Genomic DNA, 23,884 nt, shown 5'->3' on the forward strand with positions numbered 1-23,884 from the left:
CTACTCACTGACCCTGCCTCAGCCCTAGGTTTATATAGGGGAAGTTCTTCCCCTCCCAGGACTGGGCAGGAGGTGTGGCTTGCACAGGATCCCTGACCAAGAGACCTCCCACCTGCTCTCAGACATAACATTGCTATTACTGTGGAAACCAGACCCCTGGGGTGCCACAATTGCAGCTGTGACTGTGGTCTCTCATACAGCAGATATCTGGGCTTCCATACCTGCTCCTTCAGCTTATCACAGGCAAGACCAGACACCACACAATGTCTCCTCCTCTCTCCTTCTCCCTGAGCACTCACTGCACTAAGCTCAGGACCTTGGCATGTGGTCTAACCATGTGACCTTATTGCCATATATGGAAAGCAGAACGAATGCATTAACTCTTAGTAATCTGATAGCAGAACACAATAATCACTCTACAGATATAAACCATTCTGTATACTGGATCCTCATGTACATTATCTGCAAAGGGAAATATAAACATTGTGCAGACATAATGAGGTAGCTGCTGGCTCTGATACATCTTAAAGGGACATACACATCCAACTTTGGGGCACTACACATATAAAATAGAAATTGTATTTTTATTAATCACAAGATACTCCTTTAGCTCCCCTAAAGTCTATAACTTGCAACCAAAAGGGTTTAATCTCCATGTGGGTCTATACTGCATTGGGAGACTAAGCTTAGGGAGACACAGGGAGGAGAAAGAAAGAACTCTGGGCAGGAACTGATGCAGGACTATAAGACTCTGTATCATACCATGTCCAAGAGCCAAGTCCATGCTCGACAAAGAAGAGAATGTGGATGAAAAACAGTAGCATTGGTATACATTAGGATGACGGCCTCTCCAAAGAGCAATTAAAGCTGTCTCCTTAAGTAAGTAATCAAAAGGGATACAATTGCCTTCTACCCTCTTAGCTTCATACCTTCCTCTATCCCAGTGAGAGTCCGGTATATTATTAAAGTACCATTTTATAATATAGGGGATTTGCGAGAAGTCGGCAATAATAGTTAGAATTTTGTGTATGATTATCCTGGAATATGGTGGTGGCATGTAGATAGAGATTAGTAATAGAGATTTAGTAATAACTTACAGAACAAACATACGTACTGACCCTCTGTATCTATTATCACTGTAAGACATTTACATTGTGACTGACTCCCCGAGAGTATGGAGAGTGTGTGGAGTGATAGTCGGCTGTAACCACTTCTTGTTTAGTAGATGAAGCTTCTCAGAGGTAAGATGTGCTTCTTGCAGACAAATCAGAGCAGGTTTTTCCATTTGAAGATACTGAAGGATCACCTGTCTTTTAACACTAGAAGAATGACCCCTTATATTCCAGCTATTTTCATTGACTCCACAATATTTAATGCAATAGATACAGTGGGTACGGAAAGTATTCAGACCCCTTTAAATTTTTCACTCTTTGCTTCATTGCAGCCATTTGGTAAATTATAAAATGTTCATTTTTTTCCATTAAAGTACACTCTGCACCCCATCTAGACTGAAAATAACAGAAATGTAGAAATTTTTGAAAATTTATTAAAAAAGAAAAACTGAAATATCACATGGTCATAAGTATTCATACCCTTTGCTCAGTATTGAGTAGAAGCACCCTTTTGAGCTAGTAAAGCCATAAGTCTTCTTGGGAATGATGCAACAAGTTTTTCACACCTGGACTTGGGGATCCTCTGCCATTCTTCCTTGCAGATCCTCTCCACTTCCGTCAGGTTGGATGGTGAACGTTGGTGGACAGCCATTTTCAGTTCTCTCCAGAGATGCACAATTGGGATTAGGTCAGGGCTCTGGCTGGGCCAGTCAAGAATGGTCACAGAGTTGTTCTGAAGCCACTCCTTCGTTATTTTAGCTGTGTGCTTAGGGTCATTGTCTTGTTGGAAGGTGAACCTTCGGCCAAGTCTGAGGTTCAGAGCACTCTGGAAGGGGTTTTCATCCAGGATATCTTTGTACTTGGCCTCATTCAATGTTTCCTTCACTTGCAACCAATCGTCCTGTCCCTGCAGCTGAAAAACACCCCCATAGCATGATGCTGCCACCACCATGTTTCACTGTTGGGATTGTATTGGGCAGGTGATGAGCAGAGCCTGGTTTTCTCCACACATACCCCTGTAATAATTATAATGGATACCACAGGAGTCTTTTTGCGTGGAACAAAGATACAACAGACCACAACTTATTGGTGTCAAAGTGTATATTATAAACACACGGTGTTTCAAACAAGTGCAAACGAAAACACAAAGTCCATAAACACTCAGGGGAAAAATGCAATTAGCAGAGCAGTTTGTAAAGCACTGTTCACACTAGAGGATGCTAGAAAACAAGGAAGTCTTTATCAAGTCCAAACAATATATATAATATAATCCAGGGAGGCCTGGGTAGGAAGTCCCAGATAATGCAGCACAGTCCCGTGCTCTAAATGTAATCAGCAAAGCAATCTGTAAAGCACAATTCACACTAGAGGATGCTAGAAAACAAGGAAGTCCTTATCAAGTCCATGCAAGGAAGTCCATACAATATTTAGATAATCCAGGGAGGCCTGGGTAGGAAGTCCCTGATAGTGCAGCACAGTCCCGTGCTCTGCAGCTATCTAAAGCAGGTGAGTCAGAGCAGAAACCAGCTTACTTGTTAGCAGAATGCAGGTGAAGACTGAGGCTCAGAGGTAGCAGCAGGAGCAGCCAGGAAAAGGAGGAATACTGGTAACAACTGAATGCAGCAGAGTCTCTGAGAGCAGGTAACAGAAGATCCAAACAAGTCTGCAGGGCAGAGCAGAAAACTAGAAAACCACCAGGAGCAGATCACAGGCAGAATACTCTAGCACTGATTAGAGGCTGGGGTGGAGTTATAAAGCAGGAAGACAAGGGGCACATGAGACAAAAGACACCATCTTGAAAGAGGGCAAAAAGGGCCAAAATGTAATTAAAAATATTTGCAGTCCTGACAACCGCTTAGAATTATCACCAAAAAGTTCTATTTTTGTCTCATCAGACCAGGGAATCTTATTTCTCATAGTCTGGGGTCCTTCATGTGTTTTTGAGCAAACTCTACGCAGTCTTTCATGTCTTGCACTGAGGAGAGGCTTCAGTCAGGCCACTCTGCCATAAAGGCCCGACTGGTGGAGGACTGCAGTGACAGTTGACTTTGTGGAACTTTCTCCCATCTCCCTACTGCATCTCTGGAGCTCAGCCATAGTGATCTTGGGGTTCTTCTTTACCACTCTCACCAAGGCTCTTCTCCCACGATTGCTCAGTTTGGCTGGATGGCCAGGTCTAGGAAGATTTCTATTGGTCCAAACTTCTTCCATTAAAGGATTATGGAGGCCATTGTGCTCTTAGGAAACTTGAGTAATGCAGAAATTCTTTTGTAACCTTGGCCAGATCTGTGCCTTGCCACAATTCTATCTCTGAGCTCCTTGGGAAGTTCCTTTGAGCTCATGATTCTCATTTGGTCTGAGGTGTGAGGTCTTATATAGACAAATGTGTGCCTTTCCAAATCAAGTCCTATCAGTTTAATTAAATACAGCTGGACTCCCGTGAAGGAGTAGAACCATCTCAATGATGATCACAAGGAAATGGATAGAATGTGACTTAAATATGAGCGTTTGAGCAAAGGGTCTGAATACTTATGACCATGTGATATTTCAGTTTTTCTTTTTTAATAAATTTGCAAAAACTTCATTTGTTTTTTTCCAGTCAAGATGGGTACAGAGTGTACTTTAATGAGAAAAAAAATGAACTTTTTAGAATTTACCAAATGGCTGCAATGAAACAAAATGAAAAATTTAAAGGGGTCTGAATACTTTCCGTACCCACTGTATACAGGTGCAGCTCTCTAAATTAGAATATCATCAAAAAGTTAAATTATTTCAGTTCTTCAATACAAAAAGTGAAACTCATATTATATAGAGTCATTACAAACAGAGTGATCTATTTCAAATGTTTATTTCTGTTAATGTTGACTTCTGCACAACACAACTGATGGTCCCAACCCCATTTATAAGGCAAGAAATCCCACTTATTAAACCTGACAAGGACACACCTGTGAAGTGAAAACCATTTCCGGTGACTACCTCTTGAAGCTCATCAAGAGAATGCCAAGAGTGTGCAAAGCAGTCATCAAAGAAAAAGGTGGCTACTTTGAAGAACCTAGAATATAAGACATATTTTCAGTTGTTTCACACTTTTTTGTTAAGTATATAATTCCACATGTGTTAATTCATAGTTTTGATGCCTTCAGTGTGAATGTACAATTTTCATAGTCATGAAAATACAGAAAAATCTTTAAATGAGAAGGTGTGTCCAAACTTTTGGTCTGTACTGTACATGTAGCACCCTGAGGACTCGGCTGCTACAGGGGTATTACACCTCAAGCCAGAGGTGTGGTATTCCACTCCCGGGTAAGGATGGAGTGTGGAACTGAGCTAGTAGGCTGCATGCACTACATACATCCCATTTCCGGGGGACAGAACGACGGTACTCCCACCAGTATATGTGCAGGTACGACAGCGTCTGTCCCTGGCTGGAGTGGGAGGGGGGTGGAACATCCCAGTAGTGTAGGGGCAGATAGGGGGAGTAGTTTGGGTAAAGATAGGAGCTCATTGGGTGCTGGTCACCTGAGCTCACACATAGAGGGAATATATAAGGTGGGCACCATCTAGTTGCAGGGAGAAGAAGAGTCTAGGAGAGCCTGAGCAGAGCAGAGGAGCTCGGCCAGGAGGGCTGACAGGGAGCCGTGGCTCCGGCTGGGCCCAGCTCCAGAACAGAGCCTGCTGAGAGAGAGAGAGAGAGAGAGAGAGGAGTAAGAAGGACCCAGAGAGGAAACAAGAAGAGAACCCCAAGATCCCAGAATAAGGACAGAAGGGTGAAGGGTTGGCGGACAAGGGTACCGGATCCCAAGCTGGCAGAGGTCAAAACAAACCTTAGCCAGGAACCGGAGGTCGTGGTCAGGATCTGCCACGACCCTCACCAAATCCACTAGAAAGGCACACCAAGTATAGGGTCAGGGAGCCCAGAGGAGGTTTGACCACCAAGAGACCCGAGGGAGCCGGCCAAAAGTGGATCCCTGGTGGGAACGGCCAGAGGAAGGGAGAGTCAGAAAGGAGCTCAGGACCACGCTCCGGAATTGCCTGGGGGTTGGCCGAGTCCAGGACCTGGTGGACGCAGCACGGCTCGGGTGGTCACTCAAGGCCAGAGTGACTAAAAGGACACCAGTAAGTAAAAACCCTGAACTGCATCTCCCGACTCTGAGTCTTCTTACTGCACCGTCACAACCCCCACCATCTACACCTGCTGCCCTGAGGCCATACCCCTCCCGTTGGGGGTTATACCTTCACTGCTGCACATATACCACCGGCCTCAGTGGACTGCTCTGCAGCGGCGGCTTCAAAGCCGCACTCAACGGGTGGCGTAGTCGACAATCAAGTTAACATCTACTGCCATAGACTGCCACTTAGTTTGACACCCTGGGCACGGACCGGGTCACCGCCACAAGGACTACTACCCCCATCGAGATCCGGCTCCGGGTATCCCCTACAGCACTGGCCCAGGGGGCGCGTCATACATACAGACAAAATTGTGCAAGACAGTTTAAAGGCTTGAGTTTTGAATTAAGGCACCAAATCAACACATGATTGACTTGGATTGGCACATGATTACATCGGAAAATAACAAAATTGTGTGCATTTCAGTTATATAAAGAAATACCTCCAAAAAAATGTGTAACAATTCATATACTATAAACCTATTCGACATTATTTAAAATTTGTATATATGCAAGTTCAAATGTTCGCTAAAATAAATGTATTTATTCACTTATTCTAAAAGCAGGAGTTGGGCTAGAACCTATTTCTCTATAGGGAAAACCACTGTGTCCTGTGTTCTTTAGTCGTTAAGCCGCTATGTGTATTTAGGAATTAACAAAAGATTAAAAAGAAAAGCAAATCCAAGGGTAGTAAAGTGTGTAAAAAACTTGTAGCTCATTGTATGTCAAAAAAATTCTTGTTTTATTTATTTTATTTAATATGTCTTTTTGATGAGCGCAAATGGTCTTATCCGAATTCCTCTAAATGTTATTTTAGTTTATTATATTTGTTACAGGCCATTTGTCGTGTTTCAAATCTCAGGATATTATTTTGTGTCATTATACTGATATCAGTGTGTTTTATCAATTCCTGTATAATTTTATTAGAAGGAAAATAAATATCATTATAAATTAATTCCATGCTTCCTTTTTTAATTAATTTGTTAAATGAGCACATTATGAGATCGTTCTACAGCTTATAGGAGGGTTAAGGTTTCAAGCCTGATTATTAATTTCAGCCAGTTTTCAAAGAATTCAGTAGGAAAGGAGGCTTCTATTTTTTTTCAGGCACACCAATAAGTGGTATATCATTGAGCCTTGACCTATTTTCAAGATCATCTGTTTCCGCCAGCAGTGCTGATATTTGCTGTTCTGCAAGCCTGTTCTCATTGCTTGTATCGGCTATCTGGTCCTCAATGGCGCTGACTCGCCCCTGCTCTATTTCCTGCAGTTTGTGTCGTATGCCTGCTGTCTCATCTTTAAGACCACCAAAATGTACATTGAAAGCAGAGAGAGAATTTACAATGTACCACTGCAATGAAAACATCTTTTAAAGTAGGTTCCTCAGGTACCTGTATGTCCCATTGGTGCAGGTTAGGCCGTGGGACAGTGAGTATTGTGCCACATGCAATTTTGTGGTCTTTTTATCCCCTTCAAAGCGGCTGCTTCTCCCATCTCCTCCACTTGGAGCCCGTGCACAGGTGTGGGGTAGCTGTTATAAGGCCACTGGCACCGGCTGAGACCTGTGTTTCTGTGCAGGCAAATTGCTACAGCCTGGCCACCACTTCCCTCCTCCTCGTCTTCCCTGCTCAATCTGTCTCCAGCGTGACAACCATGGTGTCATCTTGGAGCTGAGAGCCTGCTTCTCCCAAAGTCTTTATGTGGCTTTTCCTGGTCATTTTTTTCCCCTGGGGCAAAGTACTTCCACACTCAGACAGTTAACTAGTAGATGTATGCCGATTTTCAGGATGGTCGTCAGGTCCTATATCGGATAAATAGCTAGATGCTCGGCCGGAGCTCCTACATCTGCTTGTTCACATATGTCATCAGGGTTGTTGCACACAAGTACTGCTGCTTTCTGTGTGAGTGGGATAGTCGTGCAAGAGAATATGGCTACAAAAAAAGGGACTGGCCTCTCCAACATTCACTTCAGCAAGGGACTAATTGTCCTGCCTCCAGAAGTTGAGGATCCACCTAGGCAATGGTGGTAACAAAATCTTATCAAGTTGGGCCTCATGAAGAACTTAGTAAAGGCTATGGATAAAAATGTAAAATCATTCATGCATCTGATTGGTAACTTTCCAAGGTTAAATGAAGCAAATATAAAAGAAGGAGTCTTTATTGGACTTCAGATTCGTAAGCTTCTTCAAGATGAGCAGTTTCTTCATTTGTTCCAGGGCAAGGAAAAGTCTGTATGGTTTACATTTGCATTTGTGGTAACTAACTTTTTGGGAAACTCAAAAGCAGAAACAGTAACTATGAAGAGTTGGTGTTATTTCTACTCAAAACATGTAAGGATCTTGGCTGTAACATGTCCTTAATGATTAATTTCTTATATTGTAGACTTTTTTTTCCACCAAACTGTGGAGTAGTGAGAGACGAGGATGGTGAGAAATGTAACCAAGATATTGCAACTATGGAGAAAAGATATCAAGGAAAATGAAATCCATCAATGCTTGCAGATGTTGTATAATTTTAAGAGATGATCCAATACAGGAGTACAAGAAACAAGCAAAAAAAACAGTTGTCACTGAATGAGGACTAATTTTGTAGTGCAATTTCTCTAACTGTTTAAATTCGCAATAGGGTTTAGACAGGTTTTAGTTATTTGAATTGTTTCTAAGTTTTCTCTAAATAAATATCAGAAAATTGGCATAACAAAATATTCTGCATCCGTATATTTACAAAAATAATAATGTTTCAAAGTGCTGGAACCTTTAGTCATTAAATTATATGTAGCCGTAAAAGGAAAGCTCATTGTCCAATTTGAATTCAGGAGGTCAAACTCATTAAGAAATTGCTCAGTTCATAACGGAACCTGACAACTTTTAAAAATATGTAAAACAGTGTTACATGATCTGAAAGGTCCATAAGCTAGGTTCTTCAGCTGCTCAGTCACGACGTGCAGTCTGTACAGGTCCCAGTACCTTCCTCTCCTCTATTGCACCAATCAGTTAGATAAGTGTGGGTCTTGAGAAGAGAGCAGTTCTCTCACTGATCAGGAAGGACACTGTCTCATTGTTCTCAGTCACAGGAAGCTACATTCAGTCTATAGGACACACTCACTTATTAGCAAGATTTTTTCTTGCTAAAAGTGTGTCTTTTCAAGTAAAACATTTTCCACATTTTTATATCCTTAAAGGCTTCTCCCCGATATGACTTCTCTGATGTTTATCAAGATAAGCTTTCCGGTGAAAATATTTCCCACATTCTGAACAGGAAAAAGGCTTCTCTCCTGTGTGAGTTCTCTGGTGCTTAACAAGATTTGATTTCACTGTAAAACATTTCCTACATTCTGAACATGAAAAAGGCTTCTCTCCTGTGTGAGTTCTCTGGTGCTTAACAAGATCTGATTTCCCTGTAAAACATTTCCCACATTCTGTACATGGAAAAGGTTTTTCACCTGTGTGAGTTCTTTGATGTGTAACAAGATCTAATTTCTGGTTAAAACATTTCCCACATTCTGAACATGAAAAAGGCTTCTCCCCTGTGTGAATTCTCTGATGTTTGATAAGACTTGATTTCTCTGTAAAATATTTCCCACATTCTGAACATGAAAAAGGCTTCTCTCCTGTGTGAGTTCTCTGGTGCTTAACAAGATCTGATTTCTGGTTAAAACATTTCCCACATTCTGAACAGGAAAAAGGCTTCTCCCCTGTGTGAGTTCGAAGATGTGTAACAAGATGTGATTTCTGGTTAAAACATTTCCCACATTCTGAACATGAAAAAGGCATCTTCTCTGTGTGAGTTCTTTGGTGAGTAAGAAGACTTGCTTTCATGTTAAAACATTTCATACACTTGAAGCAAGAAAATCTATTTGTTGCTATGTGAATTTTTTGATGTTTAAGAAAAACCTTTTTGAGGGGAAAACTATTTCCATATTCTGACCGTGCAAATGGCTTCTTAGCTTTAGGAGCAGTTCGTTTTTTAATGCTTATTTTGTGACTTTGATTTTCCTTAGTAGTCGGTAATGAATCAGAAGACAGGACCTGTTTCATAGGATCAGGTGAAAGATCTTTGCTGTAAAGGGATGATGGTATATTTGGAGTAATAGCATTCACTTCCATTGTATCCTGTGAGATCTCCAGCTCATCTGATTTGAAAATTGAAGATGTCGGCCATCCCTCTGATCTCCTGGTACAGTCATCTGCTAAGTAAAAAAAATATATTTGAATAAAATATTCTTGAAATTTATATTTTTGAACATTTCTAAACTGTTGGTACAAATGTCAAGTTATGTAAAAATATTGAATTATTCACCAAGACAATGACAGTTGACAGTCTAATAGAAAACCTCATAGCATGAACCAGTAGAGTTTGGTGTTCAACTGTTTGTTCATTCTGCCTCCCAAATATCAAATATGTGAAAATTATACCAATAAAAATTTCTACTCATATCACAAAAAACAAGCCTCCACTCAGGTCCATCATCTGTCAACGGAAAAACAGAGGTTTCCACATCATTAGTGGCTCAAAAACTCTTGAAAAGCAACATGGCTTCCATAAATCAATCCAGCAAAATCCGCTCTTTCAAAGTCAAATCTGCTCCCTACTTAACTCAAATGGAAAGCACCGCACCCTACTAAAGCTCATGCATAATGCTGGTAGCTGCCAGATACAGCCTTGTTCTCCGCTGGTTAGGTCCTCTGTGTTCAGCTCCCGTGTTGTGTATTTTCTTCTTAGTTTCTTCTTGTGATCCCAGCCCGTTTACTGACTACTATTGTGTCTTCTGATTCTGTATTTTCTCTGCCCTCCTGGTTCTGATCCGGCAACCTGACTATTCTTCTTGTCATCTCACACCGCAGAACAGCAGGAAACACCATAGCCCAAGCCTAGGGGTCTTTGTGTAAGTACAGATCCATGTAGAGGGGTTAAAGGGTGATGGGCAAAACTTTGACTATAGACAATAACACATCTAATGAAAACATCAAAAAAAAAAAAAAGAAAAAAAGAGTAACTAGTGGTGAAACCTCTCTGGGATAATTAGAGTATGTTTCTTCGTAGCTCCTGGCAATTTAAACTATAGTAAGGGCCAATATTTTATGTCAAATGAGTCTCAAAAAGAAATATACATTTAATGAGAACTTTTTATAATAGTGCAGAGCTGAGGTGTCTTAAATTTAGAACTCAGGCATTTGGAAGAGACAATGGAGACCTTTTTTGAAAGACTACCAGGGAATTACAGAGTTAAGTGGGGCAGGCCAATCCCACCACAATCAAACTATCATACAGAATGAACTTGTAAAAAAAAAAAGACAGAATAAAAAAAAACACGTTACATCCCCAACAAGAATGTATGTTTGGAGGGGGGACTCCAACACTAAACCGGAGTCGCACTCACTTATCGTGGACCGTTGGAGCTACTATGAGTCCAGACCAGAAGAGTAGAGAAAGTATTAGTGCTCCCCATTTTAAGATAAATTGCATCTAAATTCTTTAGGATCGATAATATTATTTATGACGTGGAGTGAATCCATGAAACCAGGGCTCGAGCCATGCCAACACATCTCCTGCAGGCGTGAATAAATGTATATTACAGCCATCAGCCACGCACAGCTTAGAGATATATCATGGCACAGGTGTAATGCTTTTTGTATACTTTATCTATTTGAAGTAATTTGGTTTAAAAAGAAATTGAAAAGTCAGGGTAAAGGGAAACTCTGTTGTTATTATACAGAAATTCACACTTGGCCTCACTGCACATTTAATGTTGTCGATCATAAAAGTGAAGTTTGCCCAGAAAGACTGGACCTGGTCTTGTAGGGACCATATGAGCACATTCAGCAGCACAGAAGGAAGAGAAGGAAGATTCATCCAATAAGATATCAGGGATCTAGGAAGCCAACAGCATCATTACCCTCCACTTTCTCTTACAGGCCCATCATAATATATTTTTCTTCAAGTGATTTTCTAACTTGTCAGCACTTTCTACATATGCTGTCATTTGGATTGGTAGTTTACAGATCTGGACAGGTAAGAGTCAGGGTGTTCTAATTTCAGTTGGTAGTTGGATCTTCCAGGTTGTAAGTTCTATAGAAAAGGAGTTTCAATGTCCAAAGTCATTTGAACAGTTTTTGGTGGAGGACAATGTTTTGGTCTAGATGCAAAATGGTGATTACACAATTGTGATCCAGCTGGACTACATGACCGGTAAACCATCCACAGCCTGTGTCTGAGAAGAATCTGTGACTTCTCTGCATTTAGTGGTCGCTACTCACCTGGGTAGTCATATGTAGGAATCTCCTCTTTACACCGCTCATCACCCCTCACATTTGTCTCTGTAGTATTAATATGGGTCAGATCTTCACCCTGAAAGAAATATTATAAAAGTCACAGACAGATGGAGAAGTCACATCTATGATCAGTAGTGATGAGCGAGCACCGTAATATTCGTAATCGCTATACTAGTAACGAGTACTTTGTAATAATCGCGTATTCGTTCCGAATAGCGAGTACAATGTAAGTTAATGGGAAATGCGAGTAATTTTCTGCTAGACCCTAAAAAGGGGTCTGGGGACCTGAGGAAAAGGCTGAAATGGATGGGAAAGTGATGAAACAGAATGGGAAGAGCCTGGAGAATGTGCCTGCATGATTTCTGACTCACATATGGTTTCTGGGAATAAGTTTGTTGCAGTGTTACGCCACTTTTACAGACACACGAGAACAACTACCAAACCTAACCTAAATTGCATTTAACATGCCAAAAAGGTTAAGAAACAGTTTTTCCTGCACAATCACTTGTATATAAGGCTAAATAAACCAGTGAAGCCCAAAAAATATCCCTTTTAGCCTTTGTTCACACATACTGCTGTGGCTTTTTTTCGCTTTTTACAATTGGGAGGGCCCTGACTTATACATTTTGTAGGTCCCTCTGTCATAAATCATTTTTCAGTTCGCTATTCCCCAGCACTCTACAAGCACAGCTAGAATTCACCAGTATGTATGTAGATCTTTGACCTGAGAGGCCTCAGGTGGCTCTGTAACATGCGATTTGGAGGGACAGCTGTTACTTAGACATTTGGGCGGTCCCTCCATCATTGACACTCAGATAGTGGAATACACATTCAATAGCAGTTTACAATGTGCCCATTGTAGCGTTGGGCTTGACCCTCCTCCACCACCACCATGTGATACTTCAGCCCTAAATTCAAATTTTCAGAGGCCTTGCAGTAGGCAGGAAAGCTGAGTTTTGTGAGAGCCCTTGTGTGGCCCTGTAACATACATGTTGAAGTGCCCTCCTCTAGAGATTTTGGAGGTCCCTCGTGTACATCTGAGAGTGCCCTCACTTACTCATATTGTAGGGCCCTCACTGTATTATTTAACTCATTTAGAGGCAGAGACTACAGAGAAAAAAGCCAAGAGACATGCAGTACTAGAAGGTAGCAGTGAGTACGGCCTGCGATCCTCAGGTATGGCTGAACTCAGTGAACCGGAAAAATAAAGCTGCACTAGTTAACTGGATAACGAGCCCAAATATATCACTTGTGCAAGTCAATGGACAAAGGATATATGGTGATCCCCTCCAGGATGAGTTGATGAAGCTTCTCCAAATGGCTCCGAAATTTTGATTGTCAATATTCCCCAGATTATATAGGAAGAGAAGACTTGTTGATATTGTACTACTTGGTCCAGTGCAGAATGTGCATCGTACTTCCAAAAATTACTCCTGGGGGGCTGTGTCATAAGTGCAGGGAGATTCCTTGACAAGGGCCTCCCTTGTCAAACATTATCTACGATGGAGTACTGTAGTAGTTGTGGCCCTCAATTCAAATTTTCAGAGGGCCATCAGTCGGTCATCAACAGTCGGTGTAAATTTCTATTGAATATGTATCCCCTATCTCAGTCACCATGTGGCACAAGCCAGGCATATTTTTTGTCAAATAGGTTGACTGACAGTACATTTCTATTGAATATGTATTCCCTATCTCAGTCACAATGTGGCACAAACTCCAATGACAAATATTAGTTTGGTAGGACCACTGTACATTATAGATTTGTCCACTGCACAATGTGCATAGGGTTTGTAAAAATTAGCCCAATGGGCTGAGCCATGGTTGACGCAGGAAGCCACCATCCCAAGGGTCGCCAATCACAAATAGTAGTTAGGCGGGAGTAGGAATACTGTCCTGGTTTGCCCACTGCACAATATGCATAGTTTGTAAAAATTAGCCCTATGGGCTGAGTCATGGTTGACGAAGGAAGGAATCTTGTTTTTATGGGAAGGGGGTGACGTTAAGAGCAGTAGCATGAATCTGCATTTTTGGTGAATTTAGGTTGGCTTGCAGTCATCTGGAGGGATTACAAACAGTGGAGATATCCAGTCCTTGTTGAATTTAATCAGAGTAAGTCTGTCTGCATTTTCCGTAGAGAGGCGTGTGCGCCTATCAGTGATGATATCCCCAGCGGAACTGAAAACACGCTCAGACACCACACTAGCAGCCGGGCAGGCCAGCACCTCCAAGGCATATAAGGAGAGGTCGGGCCAAGTGTTCAGAGTAGACACCCAATAATTAGAGGGAACTGAAGCATCAGAAAGGACACACCTAAGGTCACTTAAAGTAACCCTTGACCATTATCCCTCCTGGGCATTTTTATAGGCACAGATAGCCCTTGCTGTTTTGCTGGCTTATTGAAAATTGCCCAATTTGGGCACATTTTTCCCCCACCTCCGTTGGAGCTGGTGTTCGTGTCTCTCCCCATTATCCCTTGGTGTTGAAAAGAGCTGGTAACTCTGCCACCAGCATTATCTGAGGGTGATGTTTTCAGCAACTGATCTACAACGGCCCTCTTAAATGATTCCATTGTACAACGCCTGGCAAAAATTATGGAATCACCGGGCTCGGAGGATGTTCATTCAGTTGTTTAATGTTCTTGAAAAAAAGCAGATCACAGACATGGCACAAAACTAAAGTAATTTCAAATGGCAACTTTAGGGCTTTAAGAAACACTAAAAGAAATCAAGATTAAAAATGTAGTACTCAGTAAGGGTAATTTTTTTCAGACCAAGCAGAGGGAAAAAAATTATGGAATCACTCAATTCTGAGGAAAAAAATATGGAATCACCCTGTAAATTTTCATTTCCAAAACTAACACCTGCATCAAATTAGATCTCCTCATTAGTCTGCATCTAAAAAGGAGTGATCACACTTTGGAGAGCTGTTGCACCAAGTGGACTGACATGAATCATGGCTCCAACATGAGAGATGTCAATTGAAACAAATTGGTGGCTTGGACAACCTTTCAGGGTAGGATCTGATGTCCGTCAGGGCAGTCCTCTTAGCCCTTTGCTTTATGCCTTTGCAAATGATCCCTTCCTCAGAAGGATCGATTGTGGATCGTTGGCAGGGGTGCGGATGGGCAGGGCTGCGCCGGAGGCTATCTTGAGGGTAGTGGCCTACGCGGACGATGTCACAGTCTTTGCCTCCTCTTGCGAAGAAACAATGGTGGTGATCTCAGAAGTGGAGCGCTAATCGGAGGCATCCGGGTCCAAGGTCAACCAGGATAAGTGTGAAAGTCTCTGGCTGGGAGGTGGAGATCCCGGGTTTGATCTTCCGGACACCCTCCCCGAACCCCAAGAACACGCCAAAGTCCTGGGCACTGAATTCGGCCAGGGTGATTACCCCATGAAAAACTGAGAAGGCAGAATCAAAGGTGTCGCCCAAAGAGTGGACCAATGGAAGGGTTGGTTTTTGAGCCTGATGGAAAGGGTTGGCCTGTGCAAAGCTTTCCTGCTCCCCTTGCTAAAGTACCTGGGCAGCGTCTGTGTCTTGTCAGAGCCTCTCTGGACATGGGTCTACAGTCTGTTCTTCCAGATGTTATGGGGGAATAGACTGAACCTAGTCAAGCGGGAGGTCACTTACTGCACGAGGAGACTAGGGTGGTTAGATATGGTGAACCCCGTCGTGTTCCTAGTGAACACCTTCTTGAAAGTTAATGTGGCAAACCTCTGGAAGGAGAGGGCTCCTCCATGGGTATTATCCTGCAAGGGATGGTTTCAGCCATCAATCTTCAGGGGGAAGATTGAAAGATCTTCGCACACTGCATGGGCATCTCCAGGCTTATGTTACCCCAGTTCTGAAAATGATCCACCGGTGATGTCTGGGAATGTAGGACGTGAGGTCCCTCCCGAGGAAACTCCTCGATAGGAGGGTCTTGCTTTCTCATTTTCAGAGTCCATTGGTCCTCAAGAACTGCCCAAGTCGGGATCTGGAGGTTGGGTTGAGTTTGTTAAATTCCAGCAGGATCCCCAAGTACTGGGACTTGACTTGGCGCTGCTTCCAAGGTAAGCTGTGTGTAAGGGGCAATTTGAAGTACAGGCGCTCAGAGGACAGAAATTGCCCCCGTGAGGCTTGTGCTAACATGCTGGAAAGCATGGAGCACTTCGTGCTTCATTGTCCCTTTAATACAGAGGTGTACAACAGGGTGGGAGCTTCCATTGGCTGGCTACTCTGTCCTATGCCGGGTGGGCCTATGGAGCGTTCGGAGACCTTGGGAGAAGGGACCGAACCACTTTATACTAAGTGTAGTGGTCAGGTATTTCACGTGGAATGCACGAGTTTTAGTTTCGACACAGAGTAAAATCCTAAGTGCAGATGAAGTTTGTAGGAACATCGTAGGTGACCTGGTGAAGGTACGTTCTCTGGAGTATGAAAGACAGGCTGCCCGGAGGGCGGCCAGTCTCTGGAGGGTCTTTTCCTTCAGGGTGCCTTAGTCCGGTAGTACTCCTATATCCAGGTGGTGGGCTGTCGTCTTTTGTTTTGTATTTATGTCTCCTGAATAGGTTTGCAAGCATCAAACTTGAGCTTTGGATGGTGAGCATGTAGGTTGCCTTTGCCCTGGCCTCTGCTCAACTTGGTATGGCAGATGCTACAGCCTACAATGTTTTTCTCTGAAGGACTTTCAGAAAAAAAAATTCTACACAGCAGCTGAACGCCCCCTTGCCCTGACTTGGCGCACAGCGGGGGTGCTCTTGGGAACAGCTGACCCAGTTCTCACTCTGGGCAAACCACGACTCCTGCCTGTGTTGGTGCTACATATCCATCTTCCTCTGAGTTGCTGTCATGGCTATGCATGCCAACGGTCCAGGTCGGATCAGTGGACTCATCATCGACTACCTGGTCTTCCATCTCATCCTCCTTCCCAGTTGACATTGTAGGCTGAACTGATAGCAACTGTGTCTCATCATCATCAGCCTCTACTTCTGGAGACAAAAATTGATGTTCCGCCAAGCGTCTTTCTTCTGGCCATAGGTCCTCAAATACATAAGCATCAATGCACGCCACCTCCTCTTGTTCCTCTTCAATGCTGCACAGTGATAGTCCAGAGCCAACCAAAGGATACGTACCAAACAGATCCTCGGAGTGGCCAAGCTTGGGGTCATATGTCTCCTGTGACTGATAATGGTTGGAGGAAGGAGAACCAGCTTCAGGATTGGATGGGCCAGCCTTCTGTGTATCCACAGTAGACTGTGTGGTCGTGGAAGATTTGTTGTTACTTGACAAATGCGTAGAGGCCTTGTCTTCTATCCAAGACAGAATCTGCTCTCGCTCTTGTGGCTTCCACACACGTTTACATTCCAGACCGGGAAATTTTTCCAGGAATATAGTGGATGCATCAAGCTTCTTCTGACCTGACACAGACTGAGTGCCTTCTCGCGCACCACTGACACGTCCATTAACAACAGTCTTTTAGGACATTTTGGGTTTTGTTGACAGAATTTCAGATGTTGATGGCACAAGCCAAGCTAGCTGTCACAGCCAAAATAGTGGCTAAAATGGCCTGGTGCATGCTATGTAGCAGGCAGTAGAAAATGTTTGGACTACTGCTTTGTGTAGGGCACAAAACACTTTAAGTGGACTAATATGGACAGAAGGTAGGCTCTGACCCCTAAAACAGCAGGAAAAATAGACCGGTGCTAAGAAAAAAAAAAAAAAAGGCAGCACAAAATGCTACTTCTGTGTGTGCTGGAAAAATATTGCTTTGCCTCTGACAAGAGCTGTTTTAATATGGACACTGGAAGAACACTAGCTAATAGACTCCCTACCTAATACACAATCTCTCCCTCCTTGTACTCTGACTTTGTTGTGTGTCTTCAGCTCTGAAAAGAGCTATTTTTTTGATGGTATTATGGAGCTAGTGAGCGGCTCCTTTAAACACAGAACTAGTATACATTGCAGGTAGCCCTTAAAATGGCTTTTGTTTTATCAAGAGGCCTAAACACTCTCCCTAGCAGCTCAGCAATCTCTCCCTATGCTTATAGAATGCAGGTTCCAGACGCAATGTGCACAAAATGGCGACGACAGGGCTTAAATAGACCCTATGACGCTCCGTGGCCAGTCAATCACAGTAATGCCACAACCAAGATGTCTGAAGCATTACTGTGATTGGTTATGAAGCCCAGCATGTTTAGTGGCCGCAAAGGAGGCACCAATACTGCAGGGCGGGACATTCGAATATAGCGAGGCGAGTACACAAATACTAGCAATATAACAAGTAACCCGAATACCGTACTATTCGTGCGAATAGTAACGAATACACTCGCTCGTCACTAACGATCAGCTCTAATCCAGCCATCTCCACCGTTCTCATTACACAAGTATAAACCATATAATTCTGGTGGATAAAACAAGACCGAACACAAGACCTTCACAGCCGTCTACACATCATAGGGGAGATCTCATGACACCTTCTCTCCATCTACCTGATGATCCTGAGGAACATTGGGATCTTCTTGTTTACAGTCCTGTGGAAGAAGAGGACGGGGACATCTCTCTGGTGTTGTCCTGTTACTGGATAGATCTGGAGGAAACACATACAGGGACTGAATTCATTCTTTACATATAGACAATTATAGGCCGTGTGTATTCAGTCCTGTCTATTACCTGGTGATGTGAGGGGCTGGGGTACCTCCATCTTGACCTCCTTATACAGATCTTTGTGTCCTTCTAAATACTCCCACTCCTCCATGGAGAAATAGACAGCGACATCCTGACATCTTATAGGAACCTGACACATACAATGATAGAGTTATCCCCCCAATCCCTTCATAGCTTTACTATAAAATGTCCCAGCATTCCTCATTCCTAGCAGTGTCACCTCTCCAGTCAGCAGCTCAATCATCTTGTAGGTGAGATCTAGGATCTTCTGGTCATTGATGTCCTCATATATCAGGGGGTGAGGTGGAAGCTCCGTGATTGGGCTCAGGGTTCTTCCCCATTCCTCAGACACAGGGTCCTGACAGCGCTCACTAGAGGTCTTCTTCACTACTGTGTAATCCTGGTTATGGAGAGACACATTAATAAATCTCACTCCAGACATTTCCAGAGTCCTCACCTCTCCAGTTCTGTCCATCTGTTATTTCCATACATAAGAATGATGTAATGTGACATCATCAGAATCTCTCACCTCTCGAGTAAGCCGGAAGAGAATCTCTAGGGTGAGGTGTAATATCTTCTCTGCCATCTTGTCTGTGTCCATATTCATCTTTGATGCGTAATTCAGGAAAATTCTCTTCTATAGAAGATAGTCACTAAGATGATCCGATATTGTAGAGACCTGAATGAGAAGTTGAGCAGATGTAACGTCATAAAAACCCTGTGTAATAATACAATTACTGGAGAAAATAAGGGAAACATTTGAGGAGATTTATGTTTTACAGTATCTAGTTTTCTTCTACTAATAAAGCCTATACATTTTAGGCCACAGACAACAAGCAGTTTCTTCCTCAGAATCTGCAAGTGAATTCCTTTCTCATAGACTCATCTTCCTTATTGCTAATTCTCGTCTCATTTACCAACACTGGAATCGGCATTAGCAATACTGCAGGAGATATTCATTACACGTAACATGAGAAATAACTACTTCATGATGAGGACAACATCTTCATCTACTACGGCTCTAGATACATATTTGGCCAGAGTCCTTCATTGACTACATCACCGCTGGCCGTCTATATGTTTCCCGTCTTCACCGGACTGTCATCTTCTATCACGTTAGATCTCAGGTCTGATTCACACTCAGAAGTTTGAGGCATTTATAAAAGCTTGTTTGTAAGAACACAAAGACAGGAGTTATTTGATACCAAAATTTCCATGTACAGTGTTTTATGCGGTTTCAAAACAAAGTGTGAATCTCAAATTGAAATCATTGTTGTTGAGATTTTGTGCAAATTTCAACGCCTCCTCCTGTGTGCCTCCCCTCATCAGGAGGAGGTCGTCGATAAATCGACCGTACCATATGATTTTTTGGGCTATAAATATTGCTCTCATGGTAAATGTGTTGCTCCTCCCATTGGACGTGAAAATTTGCTGCCCATACTTACTCCCCTCCTTTGTAAAAAAAAAAAAAAAAAAAATTGATTGTCAAAGCAGAAATAATTATGATCCAGAAGAAATTTAACTGACAGGATAATGAAATCTTTTATTTCTATTGTATACGTGCTATAGGTATCCAAGTGATAGCTCAGGCTAGCTAATGCTACACTGTGTGGTATGGATGAATATAGAGCTACACATGTGGTCAAAATTGTTAGCACCCCTCGTTTAACCCCTTACTGGCATGGGGCATATTAGTAAGCCCCAGGCCATCACCCCCCCTGATTCTTACAGCTGACATGTGCCCGCAACAGCCTCGGGTGGAATCGCGATCCACCAGCGGCTGTTAACCAGTTAAATGCCGCTGTCAATCTCTGACAGCGGCATTTAACAGGGCCGCGCCAGAAGTGTGTCACTTACCCCGCCCATCAGTGGCCCCGTCATGTGATCACGGGTCACTGATGGGTGGGCATGGCAACCCGGGGTCTGCAGCAGACCCCAGTGGTTGTCATGAAAAGATTGCTATGAGCGCCACTTAGTGGTCGGCGCTAATAGCACAGGAGCATTTCTGCTACATAGAGGTGATCTGCTCATCGCCTCTATGTAGCAGAGGCAATCAGACCTTTGCTGCTTATAGTCTCCTATGGAGATTATAGAAGCAAGCAAAAAGTGTAAAAAAAATGTTTTAAAAATATAAAAGTTTAAATCACCCCCCCTTTTGCCCCATTCAAAATAAAATAAAAAATAAACCCCCCACACACATATTTGGTATCGCCGCATTCAGAATCGCCCGATATATCAATCTAAAAAAATAATTAATCCGATCGGTAAACGGCGTAACAAGAAAAAAATTCCGAACACCAGAATTATGTTTTTTTGGTCACCGCAACATTGCAATAAAATGCAATTATGGGCGATCAAAACATCGGATCTACCCCAAAATGGTATCAATACAAACGTCAGTCAAAAAATAAGCCCTCGCCCGGCCCCAGATCCCTAAAAATGGAGATGCTAAGGGTCTCGGAAAATTGCACCATTTTCTGGGGGAATTTTTTTTCACCACTTAAATAAAAAAGAACCTATACATATTTAGTGTCTACGAACTCATAATGACCTGGGGAATAAGAATGGCAGGTCAGTATTAGCATTTAGTGAATGTGGAAAGGAAAAAACAAACAAAAAAAAACAAAAAACACAACAACTGTGGAATTGCATTTTTTTTTGCAATTTCACCGCACTTGGAATTTTTTTCCCCGTTTTCCAGTACACGATAGGGTCAAACTAGTAATGACGTTTAAAAGTACAACTCGTCTCCCAAAAAATAAGCCCTCACATGGCCATATTGACCGGTCATGAAGGGGTTAATGAAAGAAAAACCCACAATGGTCACAGAAATAACTTGAATCTGACAAAAGTAATAAATTAAAAATCTCTGAAAATGAACAAATGAAAGTCAGGCATTGCTTTTCTGCTACCACAGAATTTAAAAAAAAATTAACCTCATGAAATAGGCCTGGACAGAAATGATGGTTCTTCTTAACTTAATATTTTGTTGAACAACCTTTTGAGGCAATCACTGCAATCAAACGATTCCTGTAACGGTCAATGAGACTCCTGCACCTTTCGACAGGTATTTTGGCCTCTCCTCATGAGCAAACTGCTCCAGTTGTCTCGTGTTTGAAGGTTGCCTTTTCCAGACGGCATGGTTCAGCTCTTTCCAAAGGTGCTCAATAGGATTTGGGGCAGGGCTCATAGAAGCCACTTCAGAATAGTCCAATGTTTTCCTCGTAGCCATTCTTGGGTGTTTTTAGCTGTGTGTTTTGGGTCATTATCCTGTTGCAAGACCCATGACCTGCGACTGAGAACAAACTTTCTGACACTGGGCAGCATATTTCTCTCTAAAATCCCTTGATAGTCTTGAGATTTCATTGTACCCTGCACAGATTCAAGACACCCTGTGCCAGATGCAGCAAAGCAGCCCCAGAACATAACAGCCTCCCCCATGTTTCACAGTAGGGAAAGTGTTCTTTTTTTGAACACCATGTCACCAAACAGCACAGTGAGTATCTGTAGCCCTATATACAGGCCCACTAACTGATTACAAGATTGTAGAAACCAGTGATGCTAATTAGTGGACACAACTTGATTTAACATGTCCCTTTTGTCACATTATTTTCAGGGGTACCATCATTTCTGTCCAGGCCTATTTCAAGAGTTTATTTTTTTTCAAAATTCTGTGGAAGCAGAAAAGCAATGTCTGCCTTTCATTTGTTCATTTTCATAGATTTTTAATTTATTATTACTTTTGTCAAATTCAAGTTACGGTATTTCTGTGACCATTGTGGGTTTTCTCTTTCATTAAATGAGGGGTACCAATAATTTTGACCACGTGTGTATAACATCGTATGATAGCCAGTGAGAATTTTCTTGCTATAGAAAAATCTTCAAATACAGTATCCACAAATTTACAGTCCCTAATGTAGCTGGGAATTTAGTGCACTAGTGGTTGAAGATAGAAATCTATCCACACACCCAGTCTCTCTCCCATAGAACCTAAGCCCGCTACTATTGGTCTGAGTGGTGGTGGAAATATGTTTTTGTGGTTCTTAGGAAATTAATGATATATAGGTATGAAAGGTTGTTCCACATAGAGCTGTTCCGCCAGTTTTTTTTATCCAAGGCTCCTGCACTCAAACCTTCTTGTAGCAATATATATAATTCCATATTGAGGTCTTGGGTTAGTTCCAAATACACATCCGTGTTTCTTGTTTCTTAAATCAATCAAATTGAGCTTGAGTTAAATAGAATGTAATTCCACTGTTGTGAACCTCTTGTCTGCTGTCAAATCCATATTAGTTTTGAGTTCCTTCAGGGCAATTTTTTCTTTTCTAGTTAGATTGTTATTTTTATTTCCTTTATGAGTGATTTCATTTTTTTAGAGAAACCGAATCCTTTTCAATAAGATCCTGAAAGTGGTCTAAAACCATGGAACGTGATTGAAGTGGATTAAAGGATGGATTTCCCCTATGAAACAGACTATTCAGAGAGGTATCAGACTTCATAGATTCCCTCTCCAATGATTTCAATTGTAATAACACCTTTTGTTCTGAAAAAGATTTGTTAGGAGTAATATCAGAATTAACTGTTACAACATCAGTAATATTTTCAACATCATTATCAGAGCTATCACAATGACATTTCACAGTAAGGTTCTGCGCCAGTCTATTAACAGCCAAAATTGCTCTAAATACATCAAACTCATCGGTAGGGGCAAAACTTAGGACTTTCGCTAAAAGTGATAATTGTTCCTCTGATGACACAAAACTGGTCAAATTCCAAATCGGTAGCTCTAATAGCGGCGATTTCTGTTCCGGGTGGTATATCTGTTTCCGCTTGTGTTTGTAGCCCCCCTTCCTCCGTTTTTTGGCATGCTAGTAGATGTATTTTGTGGATATTCATAATAAAATCTTCCATCTTCGCTAAATTAGCTTTCAGTTTGTCATTATTGCTAGTGAAATCCTTGTTGTGCACAAATTTTTCCAATGAGGATTGGATACAAAAACGAAAACAGAAATAAAAAGTAAGTTCCAGCTCCTCATATTTCAGGATTAACCCATCAACTTCAATGAACAATCGCTAAGGATGCAGTTCCACTCTGTTTGAAATGTCTCATCATACAGGGCTGTGGCCATTTTTTTAGCCTTAATCCCCTTGGTATCATCTCCTTTTTCACATACATTTCCAATTCTTGTAATAAGAAAAAAACATGCAAAAAAGCACAAGACACATGTTAAACATTTGTTTTAAAAGAAATTAAGTCTTTTGAGCACCAGAACAGATGTACACCGCAGGGATGGCACAGGTATGGCTGCTACACCAATCCTGGCAGTTTAACCACTTGCTGCTGTCAAGAGCAAACATGGCATCTAAGAATGTTTGACAGAGTTCGGCTCAATGCCCCTCCTCCCCCAAGTACTCGATAGTATGGGGCTGACTAGTTACTACGATACTTAAATGCCTATTAATGGTGTCTGGGCCTGCAATGTACGAAAGTCTATTAGGCCGGGCCAAAGGCAACGTTCACTAAGTTACTTTTTAACGCCTCCAAACACATTAGACTAAAACACACGACCCCAGGAAGAAGCAGGTGCAAAACGTGCGTCGGGGCTTCCGCCTACCCAGTGGCTGCTACTATCCTAGGTACTAATCCTATACATGTATCTATGCTCTTATATTTTTATATGGTAGTTCTTTT

At 42.2% G+C, this 23,884-nt stretch overlaps 1 protein-coding gene across 1 annotated transcript; it reads right to left on the reverse strand.

The window, feature by feature from the left end:
- Positions 1-8,445: 8,445 nt before the first annotated feature.
- On the reverse strand, positions 8,446-18,867 carry LOC141212734 (uncharacterized). The gene is made up of 6 exons (XM_073665042.1): positions 18,722-18,867; positions 18,413-18,592; positions 18,199-18,322; positions 18,018-18,115; positions 11,536-11,626; positions 8,446-9,464 (listed from the first exon to the last, which is right to left on the reverse strand). The coding sequence occupies exons 1-6, from the start codon at positions 18,797-18,799 to the stop codon at positions 8,446-8,448; spliced, it is 1,590 nt and encodes a 529-aa protein (XP_073521143.1). The 5' UTR covers positions 18,800-18,867.
- Between the last annotated feature and the right edge of the window lie 5,017 nt (positions 18,868-23,884).

This window comes from Phyllobates terribilis, unplaced genomic scaffold (genome assembly GCF_046119375.1).
Source record: "Phyllobates terribilis strain yellow unplaced genomic scaffold, ASM4611937v1 Scaffold_183__1_contigs__length_3771566, whole genome shotgun sequence".
Taxonomy (NCBI): domain Eukaryota; kingdom Metazoa; phylum Chordata; class Amphibia; order Anura; family Dendrobatidae; genus Phyllobates; species Phyllobates terribilis.

Excerpts from the sequence above, each read along its gene's own strand:
- LOC141212734 (XM_073665042.1), bottom strand. The coding sequence starts at position 18,799 with ATGAATATGGACACAGACAAGATGGCAGAGAAGATATTACACCTCACC. Across the intron at positions 18,323-18,412 it reads TTGAGCTGCTGACTGGAGAG|GTTCCTATAAGATGTCAGGA; the intron begins GTGACACTGCTA and ends TGTATGTGTCAG. Across the intron at positions 11,627-18,017 it reads ATGTTCCTCAGGATCATCAG|GGTGAAGATCTGACCCATAT; the intron begins GTAGATGGAGAG and ends TATTTCTTTCAG.